Source organism: Gordionus sp. m RMFG-2023, chromosome 3 (assembly GCF_954871325.1).
Source record: "Gordionus sp. m RMFG-2023 chromosome 3, tfGorSpeb1-WG-v2, whole genome shotgun sequence".
NCBI classification, from domain to species: Eukaryota; Metazoa; Nematomorpha; class Gordioida; order Chordodea; family Parachordodidae; genus Gordionus; species Gordionus sp. m RMFG-2023.
In genome coordinates, this window is record NC_088777.1 from 37043281 (window position 1) to 37063277 (window position 19997).

Consider the following 19997-nt stretch of genomic DNA (forward strand, 5'->3'; position numbering starts at 1 on the left):
AACTAGCCAGTAGTTAGCTAGTATAATAGTGACTTAAATATTTTACAAATTAGCTAGCTTGCTAATATCTAGTAAAGTAACTATTATTTTGTGAATTTTTTTATAGATTGGAGTATATATTTTAAGATTTTATTTATTTTTTTTTATCCTTTTTTTGCCCGATGCATTATAGATAACGTATAAAAAAATATTCAAATTATACGTTAAGTAAAATTTTGAAAAAAAATAATAAATCAAGGGAAATAAATGAAAAGAGAATGAGCTAGAAGTACACCAAAAAGGAAAATTAATAAGTTAAATCATAATAAAATTCAAAAATTTTGAAATATAAAATCATGTTAAAATTAAGAGTTATCAAACTAAAAAATCATTAAATGCTCAAAAATGCGTAGGAAAATGCACAATGAGAAAATTAAGTTTTTTATTTAAAAAACTAAAATAAATATAAAGGTAACAAAAAACGGAAAAAAAGATTAAAATTAGAATAAAATAATCTAAAGGAGAAAAAATACAAAATTAAAAATAAATGAGAAAAATAAAGTTATAAAAAATGGGGAAAACCCCAGTGTTGTTAAAGTAGCACGCTACTATAGCGTGCAACTTTTTCTAGTAGCGATAGCTTTAGCGACCTACTTTAAAAAAAATAGAGATAGCTCGCTACTAACAGCGAAGCAGCGCGCTATTTCGCTACTTTCAATTTTATATAATAAATACATACACATAAAAATTGTTAAAATATATGTATAATTATAATTAATTCTAAAATCATAATCCTTTTATTTAATTTAATTTTGAAATTTATATTTTAAAATCTGCATTATAAATCTAATTTTCAAAATAATTTAAAATGTCGAAGATAAAGATTATATTGAAGATAATTTTGGTATCGACAAAATTTTCCTGGAAAATGATAATAATATGGAATTTCGTTTTCCTGAATTCATTGAATATTTTAATCTCAATAAAAAAATTAACTTAAGGTATAAATTTTACTGTAAGATGTGTGCTGGAAGGTCTATCATCAAACAAGACTAGTAAATTTAACGAAGACGCTTTTATAAGTAATATATCCAACAAATTTAATATCAATGTGTAGCCCATTTCTTAATCTTTAAAATAAAATTTGAATCAAAGCTGTATCCCATAATAGTTTTTGAGCTAAATGAGTATATGTGAAAGTTGATCTTCTGGCCCAGTCCAAACCTGGTATGTTTCAATTTGATAAGATATTATTCAAGAATTATATTATGAATTGAAATTTTCTAAAATAATTAATATTAACATTTCATTTAATCATCAGACTCATCTAATGATTATATTTTATAAATTATTAACTGGATGTAAAACATGCTTGAAATTAAATACTAATATATTTATATATTTAAAATTTTATCAAAATTTATTATCCTTTAACATTTTAACCAATTTTGAGAGAAATTGGTTCAATAGATAAAGTTAAAGGGTGGTGGCCTGACCATTCACTTATCCTCTACATAATTTTTGTTCTAACTATTACTATTATAATTTACGACTTGATTTTTTTAAAATAAATAATAATACTAATAGAAATCCTTTGGATGCATCTTTTTTAAATTAAAAAACTCAAATTAATATTTTTGATTATTCTTCTTTATATAAAAAATATGCATATTAAATTTAATACTACATTGTGTGCTAGTGTTACACAATTATTTAGTCATAGTTTATATTTTCTGATCTCGTTCTAGACTTGGAGATGACAGTATGGAAATGTTATTATTGAAATGACATTTAATAAATAAATAAATTATATATATATATATTTGAAATTTTAGACATATTAATTTTTGAAAATGAGATTCATAAAAAATATTTTAAAAATTCTAAAGTAACGCAAAAAGTAGTTAGTAGTGGGCTACTTTTAAAAGTAGCTTTTAACACTGGACAACCCAAGGTTAAAATTTTTTTAAAAAAAATTAAAATCATAAAGTTAAAGAGCTAGTTAGTATATTAAATAGCTCATTTGAAATTAAAAATACATTTAAAAAAATATAACGGTCCCATTTTATCAGGTATTAAATTTATGAGATCCCCTCATCATTCTTATGTAATTAAATTCCATATCTTCTACTGTTTTCTTTAAATTCATTTCCAGTAGTATGGCATTTTAAATTGTTTTTTAAAAATAATATCCCATAAATTTTCAGGATTTAAATTAAATATTTCTGTCAGGTAACTATTCTTTAGTCAATTTCTCAGCATGGCATGGTGTCCTATCTTGCTGAAATACACTTGCGCCATCAGGAAATAAGTATCTCTCAATTTTTAAAGCGTTTTTATGCCATTTACAAAGACATGACTTCCAACATATTTTTACAAATTCCCATATCATTGTCTTCTCTGGAAAACAGCTAGTTTTAATTAATCAGTATGAAAGGCTTCTTATCTCTGATTACATGATCCCTAACATTACTACAGTTCATTTTAAAAACGGGATTCATTTGAAGAATGGTGTTCCACGACCCATTCTTTCTAATCTTCCTTTTTTTGAATCATCGTTATAGTGTTTTTATATAACCTTGATTAAAGAATAAGTTAGGTCAATAATGGAAAATCTCCTGTAATAGATTTTACCTCATAAATCTTGTCCTCTGTTTTTGAATGACGATTTTCAAAAGATTTTTTTTAATATATGATCTTCTAAAGAAATATATCTCTTAAGGCATTCCTTTAGAGTTGTTCGTTAACAAGAATGCTATCTAGAAGATCCATCAATTATTTCCTGAATACGACTAAATTTAAGCTCAAGGGAAAAATTTTATTGTGAATTCCTTTGCTCATAAACACTACATACACCCCCCCCCCCCCGTAACAATGGGGAAGAATTTTCGACCACTAAACTAGTCTCTAAATTTGTTTCTAACGGTTTGTAAAAAAATTAAAATATATTGGCACCAAATAAGCTTTTGCCCCCCCCCCTCCATTTGAAGTTTTTCTGGCTAAAGGCCTGCTTTTAAGATTCAATCAAATATATATCTTTTTTATATAAAGATTTTGCACGCGTCATGTAAAAATATTACATAAGATAATTTGAAGAATTTTTTTTTAATTTTTTAAGATAAGATATATATATTTTACCTTATTTTTGAGGGGCTTTTGTATTTTATCTTTGGATGTATTTTTAGCATAATTATATAAATTATATTTTTATATTCTTTAATATATATATATTAGAACTGCAGATGTACCATTTGCACGCCCCGATCGGGTGTATTTAAAAAAATTAAAATGGCTTAGGGCCCGGCCAGCAGGTCTCTGATATATACTATATATTATTATTTTAAAAAAATAAACATATTTCGTTTTAATTGTGTATTATAATCTTTTTATCGAAATTTTAAAATACACAAAATAAAAAAAATGATTGAACGAATATAATATACGAAAAAGGGTTGTTAAAAAGTCCGATTAGGATCTATCTTTAAAAACGATCTGAAAGATTTTAGTCAAAATAATATTATGTAAGCCTAGAGATTTGGCAAATAGAGGTCCAAACCTTTCTACCATCCATGAGAACATTAAATCATTTTAGCCAAAATATTATTTGGATCGTTTTTATAAATCGACCTGAATCTGTCATTTTAACAACCCCGAAGTTTGGTAGTATATTACAGTAATTCGAAAATCAAAGGTACTAAAATATAATATCAGAATACTTATTATTCGATTTATACATTTTAATTCTAAAAAAAAAATTTTCTTAATTAACAATTTTTTAAAAAAACTTTTTACATTAGGGTTGGGCATAAGTATGAATCCGGTAGACATAGCGAATTTATACATATCACCAAATATGACATCTTTATCGTAAGAAGACGACGTTTGCTTGATCATTCTTTGCAATGTTTCGGGTTCTAAAAAAATTTAATAAGATTCTTTAACCGCACCATGTTTTTAATTTGATTATAAAAATTCGTGCTAAAATATTAATAAAAATTAAAATATTCCCCAATATCATTTATGCTTGGTACATTAATTATAAAACTACAAAAAAAGATATTTATACAAAATTTTAGGAAATATTTTGACAACCTAATATATTGTATTATTGAGAGTAATAAAAAAAAAATAGTGCTGCTTGCATCAAAGATCATCGGCCACCTTCAATTTTTTAAAATTATATAATCGTCTGCTATTTCACTTAAGTCTATTTTTAAAATTTAACCATTTTTTTTAAAACTAATTTTAATAAATGTTATCGTTCTAAAGGTCCCTGAGAGAGAAACATTTGAGGAGTTTCGATATTTTATTCTCTAGCATCAGGCGAAGAGAATGTAAGGAATTAATTTTAAGTATTCAAATATCGGCTGTATAACTGTGAGATGCATCATAGAACGATGACAGAATCTCAAGAATTGTATTCGTATAATAACATTTTCGATATTTTTACTTGAAAAGGGGAAAGGATTGAGCTGGGTAAATAATCACATTAATTTGATAGAGACCATTGATACAATAGAATATTTAGCGATGACTCACGTTAATTTAGGAAGTGTTGTGAATGTCATTCGAAACCAATAAAAAGCTTTCCATATTGATTTTCTTCAAAACAATAAAATAAGTGGAAAATTTTCATGGCGTTTACACTTTGAATGTGGAAATGGGATTATAAATACTAAAATATCAATCATTATCAAATCAATTTTGATTCCATCATTCGACACCTTTTTTTCCTTGATAAGATCTTTGTGAATGATAAAACCTTAATCCAAAAACAACCCAAAAATAGCTAATTCTAATAATTAATATAATAGAATAGCTGACAGGTTATATTGATCTAAGCCCTGTATGACGATTCATTAAAGGAGAGTTCACTTAGCAGAATAAACCAACTCGAGAAAAAAATATAAAATATTTCGAATTCCATTTGCTTATTATAAATTTTTAGCAAGTTGAAATAATACAATACAGAATAGCATTATTTATTCAAGAATTATTTATCAAATCCTATACAATGATGTATAAAACAAAATTTTAGAAAAAAAAACTTTATAAAAGTATCGATAAAATTTAAATATGTTATAAATATTGTCGTAATTGAATAAAAATTTTGAATTATATTTTTAGATTTGTAAAAGTTTGTTTTTAGTTAAGTCTGAGGATTTTTATCTAATTTTATTTTAATCGCGTTAATGATATATTTTTAGATTTTGTAAATGATTTTTAGTTAAGTCATTATATTTTACAATTTTTAAGTTATTTTTAGTGAAATTTATATTAATTATAATTATGATACTAAAATTTATCAATTATAAAAAGGTATTTTTAACTTATAATTTAAATTTGAGCATGAGTAGGGGGTTTATAATTTCAAAAGAAGATATTTTTTGTTAGTTAATTTTTAATTATTTTTTTTAATTATTAATCGCTTCCCTATAAAAGGAAGCGAAATTGTAATTTAATTAATTCATATTTTTTTTGGTTTTATAAAATTGTAAATTTTAAATTTGATATTGCGTTGTAATTTTTCATTGATATTATTTTAATAATAAAGTTCAGAGTTATATATTATTTCTGTGTAGAGTTATATATATTTCTTGTAGAGTTATATATAATTTCTGTGTAATACGGCACAACGTAAAAATATAATGTATAAAAAGATTTTCAAAGGAAAAAGGGATCCAAACCGAAACGAATACGGGTTCGGTTCAGGTTTAGGTTAGGATAAAAATAACGGTTTAAGGTTCAGATTCGGTTCGTAAAAAATAAAAATATCGGTTCGGTTTGAACCTCTAAAAACAGGTTTAAACACTTTTGTATTCAAACCTACATTCGAATTATGTATAGGGAAGTATATTTTTTTTAACTTCATAATTAAAATAAAAAACACATATATAATACCTTCATTTTTATTAATTGCACATAATAAAATAATATTTAATTAATAAATATAACAAATAAATATCAATGAATAATTTTAATATGAACAATTTAACTTTATTTACTTAAAATATTTTTATTAAGCCGCACAATTAATATATTTTCAAAATTCGTCTCACTCAAATTACATCTATAAGGAGATAATATAAATTTAATTGTTGAAAAATATCTTTCCACGCTAACTTGGGTAGCCGGCTGCTATAATGATATCAGATTTGATGTTTCATTTATAATACTATATGCAAATAATTTATATATAGGATTTAATTTTTCTCTAGACATTATAATTTATAAGCTTAAAATATTTAAAAAATGTTGTAAAATGGCAATATACTAAAGTTTATAAAAATTATGACTGACACTTATCAATCAAATGTGATTGATAATAAACTTTAAAGCAATTCGAATATAATTAAAATTTTTGCAATATACTAGTAATAACTTACACATTATTTTATAATCATAAAATTGCTTGAACCGGTTCTGAGGCATTTTAGCGGTTTAGGTTTGATAAAAATGCCGGTTTTTAGCAATATAATGGTTCGATTTGTTCCTGAACGGATTTTTTCAAAAAAAATTTCTCATTGAGAAGTAGTTCAAATAGAGGGCATGGCTCATCCTTTCGTAGTTATGCCACTGGTTCAGTTGATAAACTTTAAAAAAATAGCCGGTTGGATTTTTAAAAAATAATACTTAACAATTAAAAACCCTATTATATAAACTAAGTGATCATTTAGCTGCCCGAAGCAAGATCGTAGCAATTTTTAGAATTCACTAGCCTCTTATCTTTATTTAATTATATAAATTCTTATAAATAGTTATTTATTTGACTGATTTGGAGAAGGCAATTGACAGGGTGCGCATGAGGTCACTAGATGGGCCTTGAAAAAATCAGGTGTGAGTGGTTGGTTATGGCAGTGAAGGCAACGTATGTTGGAGCACAAACTGCGGTACGGACGGATGATGGAGATGGTGAAAGCTTTGAAGTGAATGTAGGACTTCATCTAGGATCCGTGCGGAGTCCATTATTATTAATCTTAGTAATAGATGTGATGCTAGAGAAATGCGTGAAGGACTTCCCTGTGATTATATGCATGGTAAACAGTGAGGAAGAATCGAGGGATAGAATTAGCAGATGGAAGATGGCTATGGAAGCAAAGGGCCTGAAAATGAATTCAGTAAAGACCAAGGTGATGATAAGTGGGGATAATCTGAAGATTGAGGAATCCGGCAACGTGGTGTATGTGGGAAAGGAGTTGCTAGAAATTCAATCTAATGCACGAGATGCCAGAAATGGGTGCATAAAAGATGTAGCGGGGAAAAAAAGGAAATCATGTTAGTAAGAATGACCCTGTAGAATGCACATAAAAGAGGTATAATACTGATAACGTAGAAAATGGAATAGATATTGGCAATCGATTAACCCTGAAAAAAGTGGAAAGTTTTGCTTTTTGGGTGATATGCTAAACGTAGACCTCAGAAAAGGTCTTATTATTTTAGAATCTTTCTTTCTTTGGTGATATAGATTCTGTTGTTGCAAGGGTCAGACAAGCATGGAAGAAGTTCAGAGAGATGACAAATATTCTAACAAATAAAAAAGTCGCTCTGAAGTTAAAGAGAAAGTTTACGTAAGCTGTGTGAGGAGTTGTTTAGTATATGGCGGCGAAACATGGGCAATGAAAGGCCCAAGAAGCCAAATTGGAAAGAATAGAGATGAGGATGATTAGAAGGATGTGAGGGGTATCTCTGAGAGAGGAAAAACTAGGTAAGAATTCCGAGTGAGAATTGGTATAAAAGTTATTGGAGTGGTAATGCGAAAAAATAGACTAAGATGGTTTGGGCATGTGGAACGTAAGACAAAAGATGACTGGGAAAATAGATGCACTTTGATGGAATGAGGATCAAGACCTAGAGGAAAGCCCAAGATGACTTGGATATAGGAGATAGCCGAGGATATGAGAAAAATGAATCTTACAAATATTGATGCTCTCCGGACCGTCATGGAAAAGAACATAAGAAAAACTGGCCAACCTGGGTAAACCTGGAAATCGGCATTAAACGGAGAAGTAATTAATTAGACAACCTTTATAATAAAAAAATAAATCACTAATTTAGATATCCTAAAATATTAAAATGAATGTATAGGCTTTATAAATGGATGGGGAGGAGAGGGGGGATTCAGTGAGGTCATACTCACAAAAAAATATATCGAATTCGATTTAATATGATTTTTTTTATGAAACCTATTAAAATTTAACTTCAATTATAAATTTTTCAAAATCTTATCCTTTTTTAAAAAAATCACAATTATCCCTTGATTTTAAAAATTTAATTATTTTATAATATTGTTTTTCTTTTTTAAAAAAAATGTACTCAAAAGTTGCTGATTATTGTTGCCCTGATTAGCCAAAATACCGTAGACTTTTGCCAAACTCCTGGCGTCACCTATCCCAATAACCGAAGGGAATTGCAAATTTCTAACCTCGGGTCTATTTAATGCCATAGTTTGTGTCTAAATATAATTTTGATTAAATAGTTTAAAATTTCAAAGGAATTAATTGGTATTTTTTTAAGCTAATGTATTTGTGTATTCAATTTTTATAAAAATTTCATTTGACCATTATTATAACAGGAAAAAAATATAAATTCATATCTTGAAACTATTCTTTCTTTCTTTGTCTATTTATAATCTTGATTAGAATTTAAAATATATAATTCATAAACACTTTCATCCTTAAATGTGCTTTCTTTTTTTCTATCTATCACATCACGTATAAGTTTTTAACTAACTTTAACAATCATATCAGGATTTAACAAAGCCTTTTTGGTCATCGGGTGAGTGTATATCATTAATCCGAATTTGAGCTTTTGAAAGAAACCGGATAAAGTTTTCAAAAATCTCTCGTTCCTTAAGATAGCCACTCTAGCATTGATATCTCTTGAGGGTAATCCAATAAAGAAATCCAAATCTGTCAAAATGGAAGAAAATAATTAATTGAAATTAATATTTAAATATTCAGGTGAATAAAAAATCGAAAAGTAGCATTTGTGTTTTAAAATCGAAGGCTGAATATATATATATAAATTAAAAATTTAAACTCTGTAGAAAAAGTTTCTTTATAACTGCAGTTTATCGATTACTAATATTCAAAATCTTTATTTGGCATTGCATGTTTTTAATAAACCTTTTTTGACAATATAGCTATAAAAGTGACGAACTTGCGAAATAAACCAAAAATAATTTCCCGAATCGTAATCAAAGAGTTATAAGAAAATTTTGAAAAGAAAGAACCGAATCCCGTTAGAAATACTTTAGAACAGGTTTAACCGGGTTCATAACAGTTTTGGAAATTATATGTGTTTATAAAAATTAGTATTACTATATATGTGATAATACTATGTTACTAGCTAGCTATTTCTTATGCATGTTTTATAATAAAATAAAGAAATTCAACTAACTTTTATTTTATTTCTAAATATTTTAATTATAATATTAGGTGCCAACAAAATACTATATATGCGATAATTTATTTTTAAAATCCAAAACTTATAAAAACCTAAACAAAAGGAAAAGAACCGATATGGATCTGTTAACCGGAACTAATCGATATAAATTTGTTTAAAAATAACCGTAATGGAACTAAACCAATTTAAAATTTAAAAACTAAACACCGGATAGAACTGAATCGTTATACTTTCGGTTCTACACTCAAGTTATAAAGATTAGATACAGGCTTTCCCATTCAAAAAAGGTAAAGTTCCAATCAAAAAAGGAAAAGGTCCGATCAAAAAAGGAAAAGGTTTAATCAAAAAAGGAAAAGGTTTAATCAAAAAAGGAAAAGGTCCAAACAAAAAAGGAAAAGTGTCAATCAAAATAGGAAAAAGTCCGATTAAAAAAGAATAAGTGACAAACAAAAAAGGAAAAGGTAAAAAGGAAAAGTGTCAAACAAAAAAGGAAAAGGTCCAATCAAAAAAGGAAAAGTGTCAATCGAAAAAGGAAAATTCCCAAAAGAAAAGGAAAAGTGTCGATCAAAAAAGGAAAATTCCCATTCAAAAAAGGAAAATCGTAATTTTTTAAAATTTTTCAATTTTTCTTAAATTTTTGATTTATTTTTGTCATTCCTTCTTATTTTATTTCTAACTTTTTGCGATTTCTTTACTTTATTTGTATCTTTTCTCAATTTATTTTTCTTACTATATTTTTCACAATTTTTTTTCTTCTCATTTTTGATAATTCTTTTGTATTTTTAAAAATAATTTATAAATTTAGGTCCATTTTTTAACAATTCTTTACGTTTTTTTTCATCATACATATGTCGTAATTTTTAAAGGGATCATAACTATCCGGGATCTTCACGGGATTTAAAGAGATCCCTTTAAAATTTCAATTTTTTAAAGGATAAAGAACTATACGGCATTATCACGTTTGAACCATGATATAGAAGAATCTAATTTTAAAAAGCGTTTTCCGAGCGTTTCGTTTTTTAATTTTATTGTTATTCATTAATTTTCAATGTTGTTTTTTTGCCTTATGAAATAAGATATGTCTAATATAGGGTATCAATCGATAGCTAATCAAAAGATCTATTCAACTGGAGGTCTATCTCTCTCCCATAGGCGGGTCTAAGTCTTGGGGGGTCAAAAATATTTTTATCAACACAAAATATCGATATGGGTATCAAATAAAAGCTAATTTTAATATGGTTTGACTGAAAGTCTTCATTCTTTGTCTGGGTGGGTATGACTTGGTCTGGGGATGGAGAGGGGAGGGGTGTATGGAGGGGGGGGGGGTTGTAAAAAATAATTTTTTTGAAATGGGTATCAAATAAAAACTAATTTTAATATCGTTTGACTGAAAGTCTTTATTCTTGGTCTTGATGGGTATGAATTAGTCTGGAGGTGGGGATGGAGTGGGGGGGGGGGGGGGTGTAAAAATAATTTTTTTTGATATATCAAATAAAACCTAATGTTAATATGGTTTGACTGAAAGTCTTTATTTTTTGTCTTGATGGGTATGACTGTCAGTCCCTCAACATATTAACAAAATGTATAGTTGGATAGTACAGAAATAAAAGAGAATGAAGATAAAACAATTTTTTAAATCTTTTTTCGGTTCCAATCCTGAACTTGAAATATATAATTTGCAGTGTTCTATAATTATCGCGTTATTCCATAGCTATTTTTTTAGTATCGATAATTTTAGTGTGCTACCTTTTTTAAAAAGAGCTCGTTACTAAATAAATAAAATATTATTATAATAATTTTATAATTAATTCTAAAATCATATTCTTTTTATTTTATTTATCTAAATTTACATTTAAAAATATGCATTGTAAATATATTTTTCAAAAAAAAATAATTTTGAAATGTTGACAGTAGACATTGATAATGAAGGTAATTTTGGTACAGATAAAATAAAAAGATTATAATTTTAGAATTAAATTATTATAATAATTTTTGCTATTTATTTAGTGACGAGCTACCGCTATCTCTCTTTTTAAAAAAATGTAGCACGCTAAAGCTATCGATACTAAAAAAAATAGCTATGGAATAACGCGCTAAATATAGAACACTGTAAATTATAAATTTTATGTTCAGGATTGGAACCGAAAAAAGATTTAAATTTTTTTTTTATCTTCATTCTCTTTTATTTCTGTAAATTCTATCCAACTAGACATTTTATTAATATGTTGAGGGAGGGACTGACAGTCATACCATCAAGACGAAAAATAAATAATTTCAGTCAAACCATATTAAAATTAGCTTTTATTTGATACCCATATCAAAAAAAATTATTTTTACACCCACTCCCCTCCACCCCCCCCCCCCACCCAAACCAAGTCACATTCATCAAGACCAAGAATAAAGACTTTCAGTCAAACCATATTAAAATTAGCTTTTATTTGATACCCATATCAAAAAAAATATTTTTACACCCCCCACCCCCCTCCATTCCCAGACCAATTCATACCCATCAAGACCAAGAATAAAGACTTTCAGTCAAACCATATTAAAATTAGTTTTTATTTAATACCCATATCAAAAAAAATTATTTTATACACCCCCCCCCCCTTACGCCCCCTCCCCATTCCTAGACTAAATCATACCCATCCAGACAAAGAATGAAGACTTCCAGTCAAACCAAATTAGCTTTTATTTGATACCCATATCGATATTTTGTGTTAATAAAAATATTTCTGACCCCCCAAAACCTAGACCCGCCCATTATAGGAGAGAGATTGACCTCCAGTTGCATAGATCTTTTGATTAGCTATCGATTGATACCCTATATTAGACATATCTTATTTCATAAGGCAAAAAAAACAACATTGAAAATTAATGAATAATAAAATTAAAAAACGAAACGAAACGCGCGGAAAACGCTTTTTAAGTTTCTTCTATTTCATGGTTCAAACGTGATAATGCCGTATAGTTCTTTATCCTTTAAAAAATTGAAATTTTAAAGGGATCCCTTTAAATCCCGTGAAGATTCCGGATAGTTATGATCCCTTTAAAAATTACGACATATGTAATGATAAAAAAACGTAAAGAATTGTTTAAAAAATGGACCTAAATTTATAAATTATTTTTAAAAATACAAAAGAATTATCAAAAATGAGAAGAAAAATAAATTGAGAAAAGATACAACATATAAAGTAAAGAAATCATAAAAAGTTAGAAATAAAATAAGAAGGAATGACAAAAATAAATAAAGATAAGAAAAATTTAAAAAAATTACGATTTTCCTTTTTTGAATGGGAATTTTCCTTTTTTGATTGACACTTTTTCTTTTGGGAATTTTCCTTTTTTGATTGACACTTTTCCTTTTTTAATTGGACCTTTTCCTTTTTTGTTTGACACTTTTCCTTTTTCGATTGACACTTCCTTTTTTAATCGGACTTTTTCCTTTCTTTTTGGGAATTTTCCTTTTTTGATTGACACTTTTCCTTTTTTGTTTGGACCTTTTCCTTTTTTGATTGAACCTTTCCCTTTTATGATTGACCCTTTTCCTTTTTTAATCGGACCTTTTCTTTATGATTGAAACTTTTCCTTTTTTTGAATGGGGCTTTTCCTTTTTTAAATGGGAAACCCTGTAAGTAAAGATATTCGGATATTTAAATACAAGGCGTTCCGGTATCGGAACGCGTGAACTAACTGACACAAAATATGAAATGGAAAACTATTATTCAAAGGTATTTATAGCCAGAGTTAGTAATTGAGCTAAAAGAAATATTTTTAAAAAGGTACTGGTTCCCAGATACTAAATTTTTTAACTGATCCCTATCATTTCAATCTTAGTTTTCTATCCAGTTTACAAATTTAGATTACGCTGAATTTATAGTAAACGCGCTATGTTCAAGCATTGCGTTATTTAAGGCTATCTAAATCAAAGTTGATTCTTTATAGCGATAATATTTAATAATATATATCTTCTGTTTATAACAAATATTAATAACTTATAATGTAATTTCTAGTGTTGACACAATGTCGGCGTTACGATTTCACAAAACGAAGACCTATAGCTATTCTAAGTTCTGTTGGTTAATAAACAAGCCTAATTAAAACTAGGTATAGTTTTTAAGCATTCGTAACCAAGGTGGCATATGGCTGAGGCTGGAAATAGTTGATCTAACAAGAGTCGTATTGTTGTCATTCATTATACTCGGGGTTGGGTTTAAAGGGAGAAAGAGCGATGGAAATTTCTTTGAACAGCTTTGAAGTGTAAGTATTCAACACATTACTGTATTAATGGTAAATTCCAGTCTCTTTGTCTTAAATTTGGATATAAGCGGCTTGGAGAATCTTTGCTCCAGAGGTTTAATGCTGCCATATGATGTGGATTCGATAGTATCCCAGTCTCCAAGTGTTTATGGAAATTTAGCAACTAAGGATAAAAAGGCTGAAATGCTTAAGGATATGGGGGAATGGACTTATACCACCTAGCTTTTGTGGAAGGGTAGCTTGCATACTGAAGAGTAAAGAGAATTTGATATTTAAAATAGATTCGAGAGTATTTTTCTAATGAACCTCAAGGTCTAATAATATTTCAAGGGACATGAAAATTGTTGATGAACGAAAGGCATGTAAAATTTTATAAATGAATAAAAAATATTTAAATAAATAAAAAACCTGATGAGCAGGTAAATTTTTTAAAATATTTTACATTCGATTGAATTTGACAAGAAATTCATCTCTGTAATGAAATATAGTACTTTCAAAATGGGTGAATCTAGGTGGGTAAAGCTAGTTTTGTCCACTACAATAAAATTTTCAGGTGGGCAGACCGATTCAAGGGTGTGATAAATTAATTTTAAAATAAATTTGTTTTTAAAATTTGTTTAAATGTCTGATTGAGTTCACAAAGGATATGCAACAATAATATAATTTCTCATCCAAATAGATTTTCTTTTCTTAAATTGTTACATTGCTGGGTTTCATAGTTTTTTAACCAAATTCAATTAATAAACCTATTTTTTAATATAATATTTTTTAACCAATTTAGCACAATATATTCCATATTTTTTGCCCTCAAGTTGCTGGTAATATTTATGGAATTTCATAAGTAATACCTGTATTTTTTTAAAAATTTTTCTAAATTAGATCATAGAACTTAGTATAAGGAACGACAAAGACTTAGATTATTTTAGAATTAAATAATTTTTAAATAAACTACTAAATTAGTTATCATTACTTACTAATAAGAAAAATTTTCAGGCCTGGCCCGGATATTTTTTTTTGAGTATAATTTAAAAAAAATTAAAATACGTCCCGCCCGGCCTGTGTACCCGGACCGGGCTTAGGGCCGGGCCTGCAGGTCTCTAATAAATAAATTCTATTTTCCGATATTTTTTTCGGTTTAATTATTTTTTTATATAAATAAATTGTATATTTTTTCAAATAATTGATTATAATTATATCATAATTTTTTTATATTAAATAAATGCATTCAGTAAATAAATAATGCGTTATTGAATGATATATAAAGTAACTTATATGTAGTTACTTTTGAAATATAACTGCAACTAATAACTAGTTACATTTGCAAAAAGTAACTAGTAACTGTAACTAGTTATATCTCAAAGTAACTTTTAACAATACTAGTAATTTCGCTATTATTTTTATAATCGTTTCACATATTTTTTATCATCGCATTACAACATTTCTTTTTCAAATTTTATCGTAGGGTAGGGATATCATCATAACCCTGCACACGAATTGCCGCGAATTTGTGCTAACTGTGAATGCAAGCTAATTCTTCATATTTATAAATAATAACTATTTATTGTCTTCATTTTGTAAATAACCCTGCGTTAAATAACGTACCATTTAAATATAACGCGTTTACTATAAATTCACCTTTAGTTCTGAGGTTTCCGGATACAAACTTTAATTTCAAATTGAACAATAAATAAAATATCAAGATATTTTTTGTACATCATAGTTAAAAATAATTTTGCACATTTTATCGTTAAGCTAAAAAAATCAAATAGAAATTATTTTTTTTAATGATAAATAATAGTTTCAGATAAAATGTGTATAAAGATTAGTCCAAAATGATCTTTTTTTAAAAAAAAATCAAAATCATATAAAATTTGTGAAATCAAATAACGTTGTTTCGAAATAAGAACTGTGAGAAAAAGTTTAGACAAAAAAATAAACTATAATATTCGAATTATTATTTTTAAAATTAATGTTACACATTATAAATTAATAACCCTGTAAAGCAGAAATAAATATTAATTACTAGACACCTTGCGCATTTTATTTAAACACAATATAACAAATAAATACCGAATTTTTTGGCGATTTCGTCATCAAAGTATCTTGAAATGGATCTCCTTTTCGGTGTATCGCATCTTCTTACAATCTGATCGAGGTAAAGTCCTAATGTAAAAACGTGGTAACCTCTTTTAATTCCTGGAGGGGACCAGGCGGGTTTTTGGTCAGCTAAAATTTTGCTAAGCTCGGTATCAAGGTCTTTAAGTGTGTTCCCTTCCGTGTAAATACTGTTTTCCTTGAGCATCTTGAAGGTAATTGGATGTGATGGATCAATGTAAGGTAGGCCGGCCTTTTGAAATATATTTTATTTACCTTTACTACTTTGATGGTTATTATTGTATAAATAATCATTTTTCACGATATAATTGGAAAAAATGCGCAGTTAATAAAAAATTATTTGACATTCGATAGCATTAAGGAAGTCAGGTAGGGTTTAAAGATGGGTTCCTCCTGAACCCGAGCTTGAGTCGTAAAAATGGTGAATACTCTTACCTTGTGTATATGTCCGAGTGAACATTATAGAAAAACGAAGATCAAATAAGCGAGGAGGTTCAACAAGACACTGAATACTAGATTAATATGTTATCCTGTAACTTCAACCAGAAGCGAGAAATGGGCCCATAAAAGACAAAAAGGCACTTTGTCAAATTTATCCTTTAATTTAAATATCTCTGGATATTATGAGCAAAAAGCATAATTTAAATTTTATTATATATCGAAAACTAACTATTCTATCTAATTTAAAAACAAATAATTTAACGAAAATATGATTTATTTAAAAATATAATAAAAGATTAAGTTTTCGAAATATACAAAAATATAAAGGTTAGGTAGTAATTAATTACATATGAAATTAATTTCATTCAATTAAAAGGAGTTAATAATTTTAATTAATTACATTTTTAGGTAACTAATTAGGAAAAGCAGTTATAATTCATAATTACTGTTAAAGTAGCTTATTTAATTTTAATTATTAGCAAAATAAAACATTAGTTTATCTAATCCTAGTTATTTATATGACATTCAGAAAATTTAAATTTGATGTAATGTCTGAATCTACTTTTATAATTTTCTTATTGATCAATCAAATTATATTACTGATATTCAAATTTTAAAACTTAACATTAACCAAACACTAACTTATGTTTAACTGTTATTTTTGAATTATGCTCATGAGAAATTGTTACATGTTATTTTTATTATATAAAGAATGAAAATAATAAACTTTGTAATATAATAATTTGAATTAAAAAAGATAATGTAATTCATAAAGATTATTATTTTTTGATATTTAATAATGTAATTTTATGAAAGATTTATTTTTGACATTTTAAAAAATAAAAAAAGATTTAGTCTATTAATATAATCCGTAAATCTGCTACCACACTCATTATATATCATGGTGGCCATCTCGAACTCGCGAACTTAGTTGCATTTATAATTCATTTTTCATTTAATTAATTTTTACGAAAAACGCGTAATATCATTCATTCATATTTGTTAAATTTAAAAATGGAATTTATACAAGAATCCTCTAAAATTTTATCCCCCATAGCAATTTCCTTAGACAAATTGCAGGAAAAAAATAATTCTTATTATTGGGAGCTAGTTCCACTATTATTTTGTACTAAATAAATTATTAGAACTGTAAAACTCTGCCTTGCATAATTGTGCGACCATTTTAAAGGTTATAATTATAGGAATTAAATAAAGATTTTCAAATTTTTTAGAATTTGATTGCAAAGCAAAACCTCTTTTCTTAGCTATTATATCCATTAAAAATTTAAAGCTTAGATGGGTTGAATCAGGGTTGTGCATTTGACCGGTCAAATACGTTTCGGTCAATTGACCGATATTTGACAGGTCAAATATGGTCAAATACGGTCAAATGGGGTCAAATTCAAATATATGTTTTTTTAAGTTAATATTAACTTTATTTTGAATATAATAGTAAAATGAATCTATAATATTAATTTTTTAAATTCATTGTCATTCAATAACTAACATGTAGCTCTCTGTAGCAGAGTTTTGTTCTGATTCATATTCAATATTATCATTTTCTTTAATATTTTTTAATCAATTTTCCTGATGTCTTAGATCTTCAATCGATTTCCATTTTCATAAGAATATTAACGCAAATCGACCTATTTCTTTCTAAAGGAGAAGTAGAACTAGGAATTGTTAGTCTCTTAATGGGCAGGGTGGACAAAGTTTAATCTATTAACTAGGTCGGAATTGATTGTTTCTGGTTACTTTCCACATAATTTGCTATATTAAACATGCTGTTTTTGCTTCTGAAATTAATTATATCACTTAAAATATTTTAGTCATCACTACCTTGTAAAATAGCTAATTCTTGAATTATATCACATACTTGTGAGTTTTCCTCTTGATATTGTGGACACAAAAAATAAGCAAACATTGTGATCACATGTATTTACATCGTTTTTCCCTTTTTTAAACATATTTTTAATTTATTTTTCATTTAAATTTTTTAGAGTATTTGACCGTATTTGACAGGTCAAATACTTCTAGGGTCAATTGACCAGTCAATTGACTGAATTTGACTGGTCAATTGACCGACTTGCCAACCCTGGGTTGAATCAATAGCTAAACAAACTGATATACGTTAATAATATTTGAAGTTGTTTTAATAAATACTTCTAAATCTAAAAGTCCATAGATCCGAGATTGTCAAAAACAATCATAATAATTTCCTCAAATTTGACTTAATGATATTGAATTTGAAGTGATTACTTACCCAAAAGATAATAGAGGTCATATTAATATGAGAGAAGAATTTTGAAGTATAATTCATTGTTGTCTTCATCTATGCAACTTTGCTATATAAGTATAATAGAACATGAATAATGAAATGTTTGAAAGATTGATACCTTAAAAAAATCAAACGTTTTTTTTATATATTAAAGGGTAGAAAAGAGCTTCAAATGTTAATGCCCAAAATAATCTATTTATATTTAGGCATCATAAATGATATATTTTTTAACAGAATTTGATTGCATTTCTAAACATTAAATGTATAAATATAATGTTCATAATAATTTATATGCAAATGTCTTATGATATTCATTTATATTAAACGAGTAAAACCTTTATATTTTTCAAACATAAAAAAATTGTAATTAAGAATAAAATATTATTATAATTATATTATATGAAAGTTTCGCGTTACTTTTTATGATTTATAATCAAATCCTACTTTAATTTATTATTTAATTAGGAATTGTAATTATTTAATTATAATTACCGAGAAAATCACGTTTTCACGTAATTATAAATAATCGCCGTTTTAGAAAAGAAATTAGTAATTGTAATTAATTACAAATTTTGAGTAATTATGCCCGAAAAATATAGATATTTAATAATATAATATATAAGATCATACAATTTTAACTTTTTAAATATAGTCATTTAAATATAAATGAGAAATAGAATAACAATAATATGATACACCTAATAATTTGATAATTGATATAAGAACAACATTTTTTTCATTCTTAAAATATATCCAATTATAGTTTAATAATTTACTGTATGGGTCAGTATATGAGCTATAGTGATATTTCCCTTGTCATGGATTCTGAATTGAGGCCAATACTTAGCCACCGGGTCATCTATGTTGAGCTTGTTATTGTCTTGAAGGTGACCTATAACTAAGGCCGCCATACCTATATAAACACAAAATAATTATTGCTGGTCTCATACTTAATGTGAAGGTTAATTTTTATTTTAATGTCGTACTACGTTTAATTACCCAAACACTTTTAAGTATCAAATCATTTTATTTATTATTATAAATTAATATACTTTTCTATCATATTTCCCAATTTTCAGCTTGGGAATTCTTAATTTTCTTTTACCACTCAACATTCAGATTGTTCATAAAATTAATGACGCATGGTAAAAAGAAGAGTGAAAAAGATCCAAACAAAAGATATATTTTAAATTGGCTAGATTAATTTAATTATTTTTTTATTAGTTAAGAAGTATATTGAAATGGCTATCTTTGAAAAGAGTTAATTCCATAATTTGATTTCAAAATAAAGGAAAACTACCTTTAACTTAAAAGTGCATTGTGATCATTAAAGTTCAGAGTTAAACTCATTATCGTTATACCCTACTTTTTCTTTTAATTTAAAGTATTGATTTCATAGTAATGATGATGTTATTTATAAAGACAGCTGTGTAATTGAATTGGGTAACTTGGGGACCTAATTTAAAATGATGCTGAGGTAGTTATTTTTTTATCACTTAATTTCCGAGAGAATTTCGAAAAA

The 19997-nt window shown here is 26.8% G+C and overlaps 1 protein-coding gene across 2 annotated transcripts in view; it reads right to left on the reverse strand.

Moving 5' to 3' along the window:
- The window catches only part of LOC135927324 (uncharacterized), a 47598-nt gene that overhangs the window by 15097 nt on the left and 12504 nt on the right, over positions 1-19997 (reverse strand). Inside the window, exons 5-9 of one of the 2 annotated variants that reach the window (XM_065463286.1) lie at positions 19252-19388; positions 15712-15988; positions 8710-8888; positions 8293-8431; positions 3772-3893 (exon numbers count right to left, since the gene is read on the reverse strand). In XM_065463286.1, the coding sequence (XP_065319358.1) occupies positions 3772-3893; positions 8293-8431; positions 8710-8888; positions 15712-15988; positions 19252-19388 (854 nt within the window). Of the gene's footprint in view, positions 1-3771; positions 3894-6750; positions 6937-8292; positions 8432-8709; positions 8889-15711; positions 15989-19251; positions 19389-19997 lie in introns of those variants that run through there. The other variant, XM_065463287.1, reaches the window with a different exon arrangement.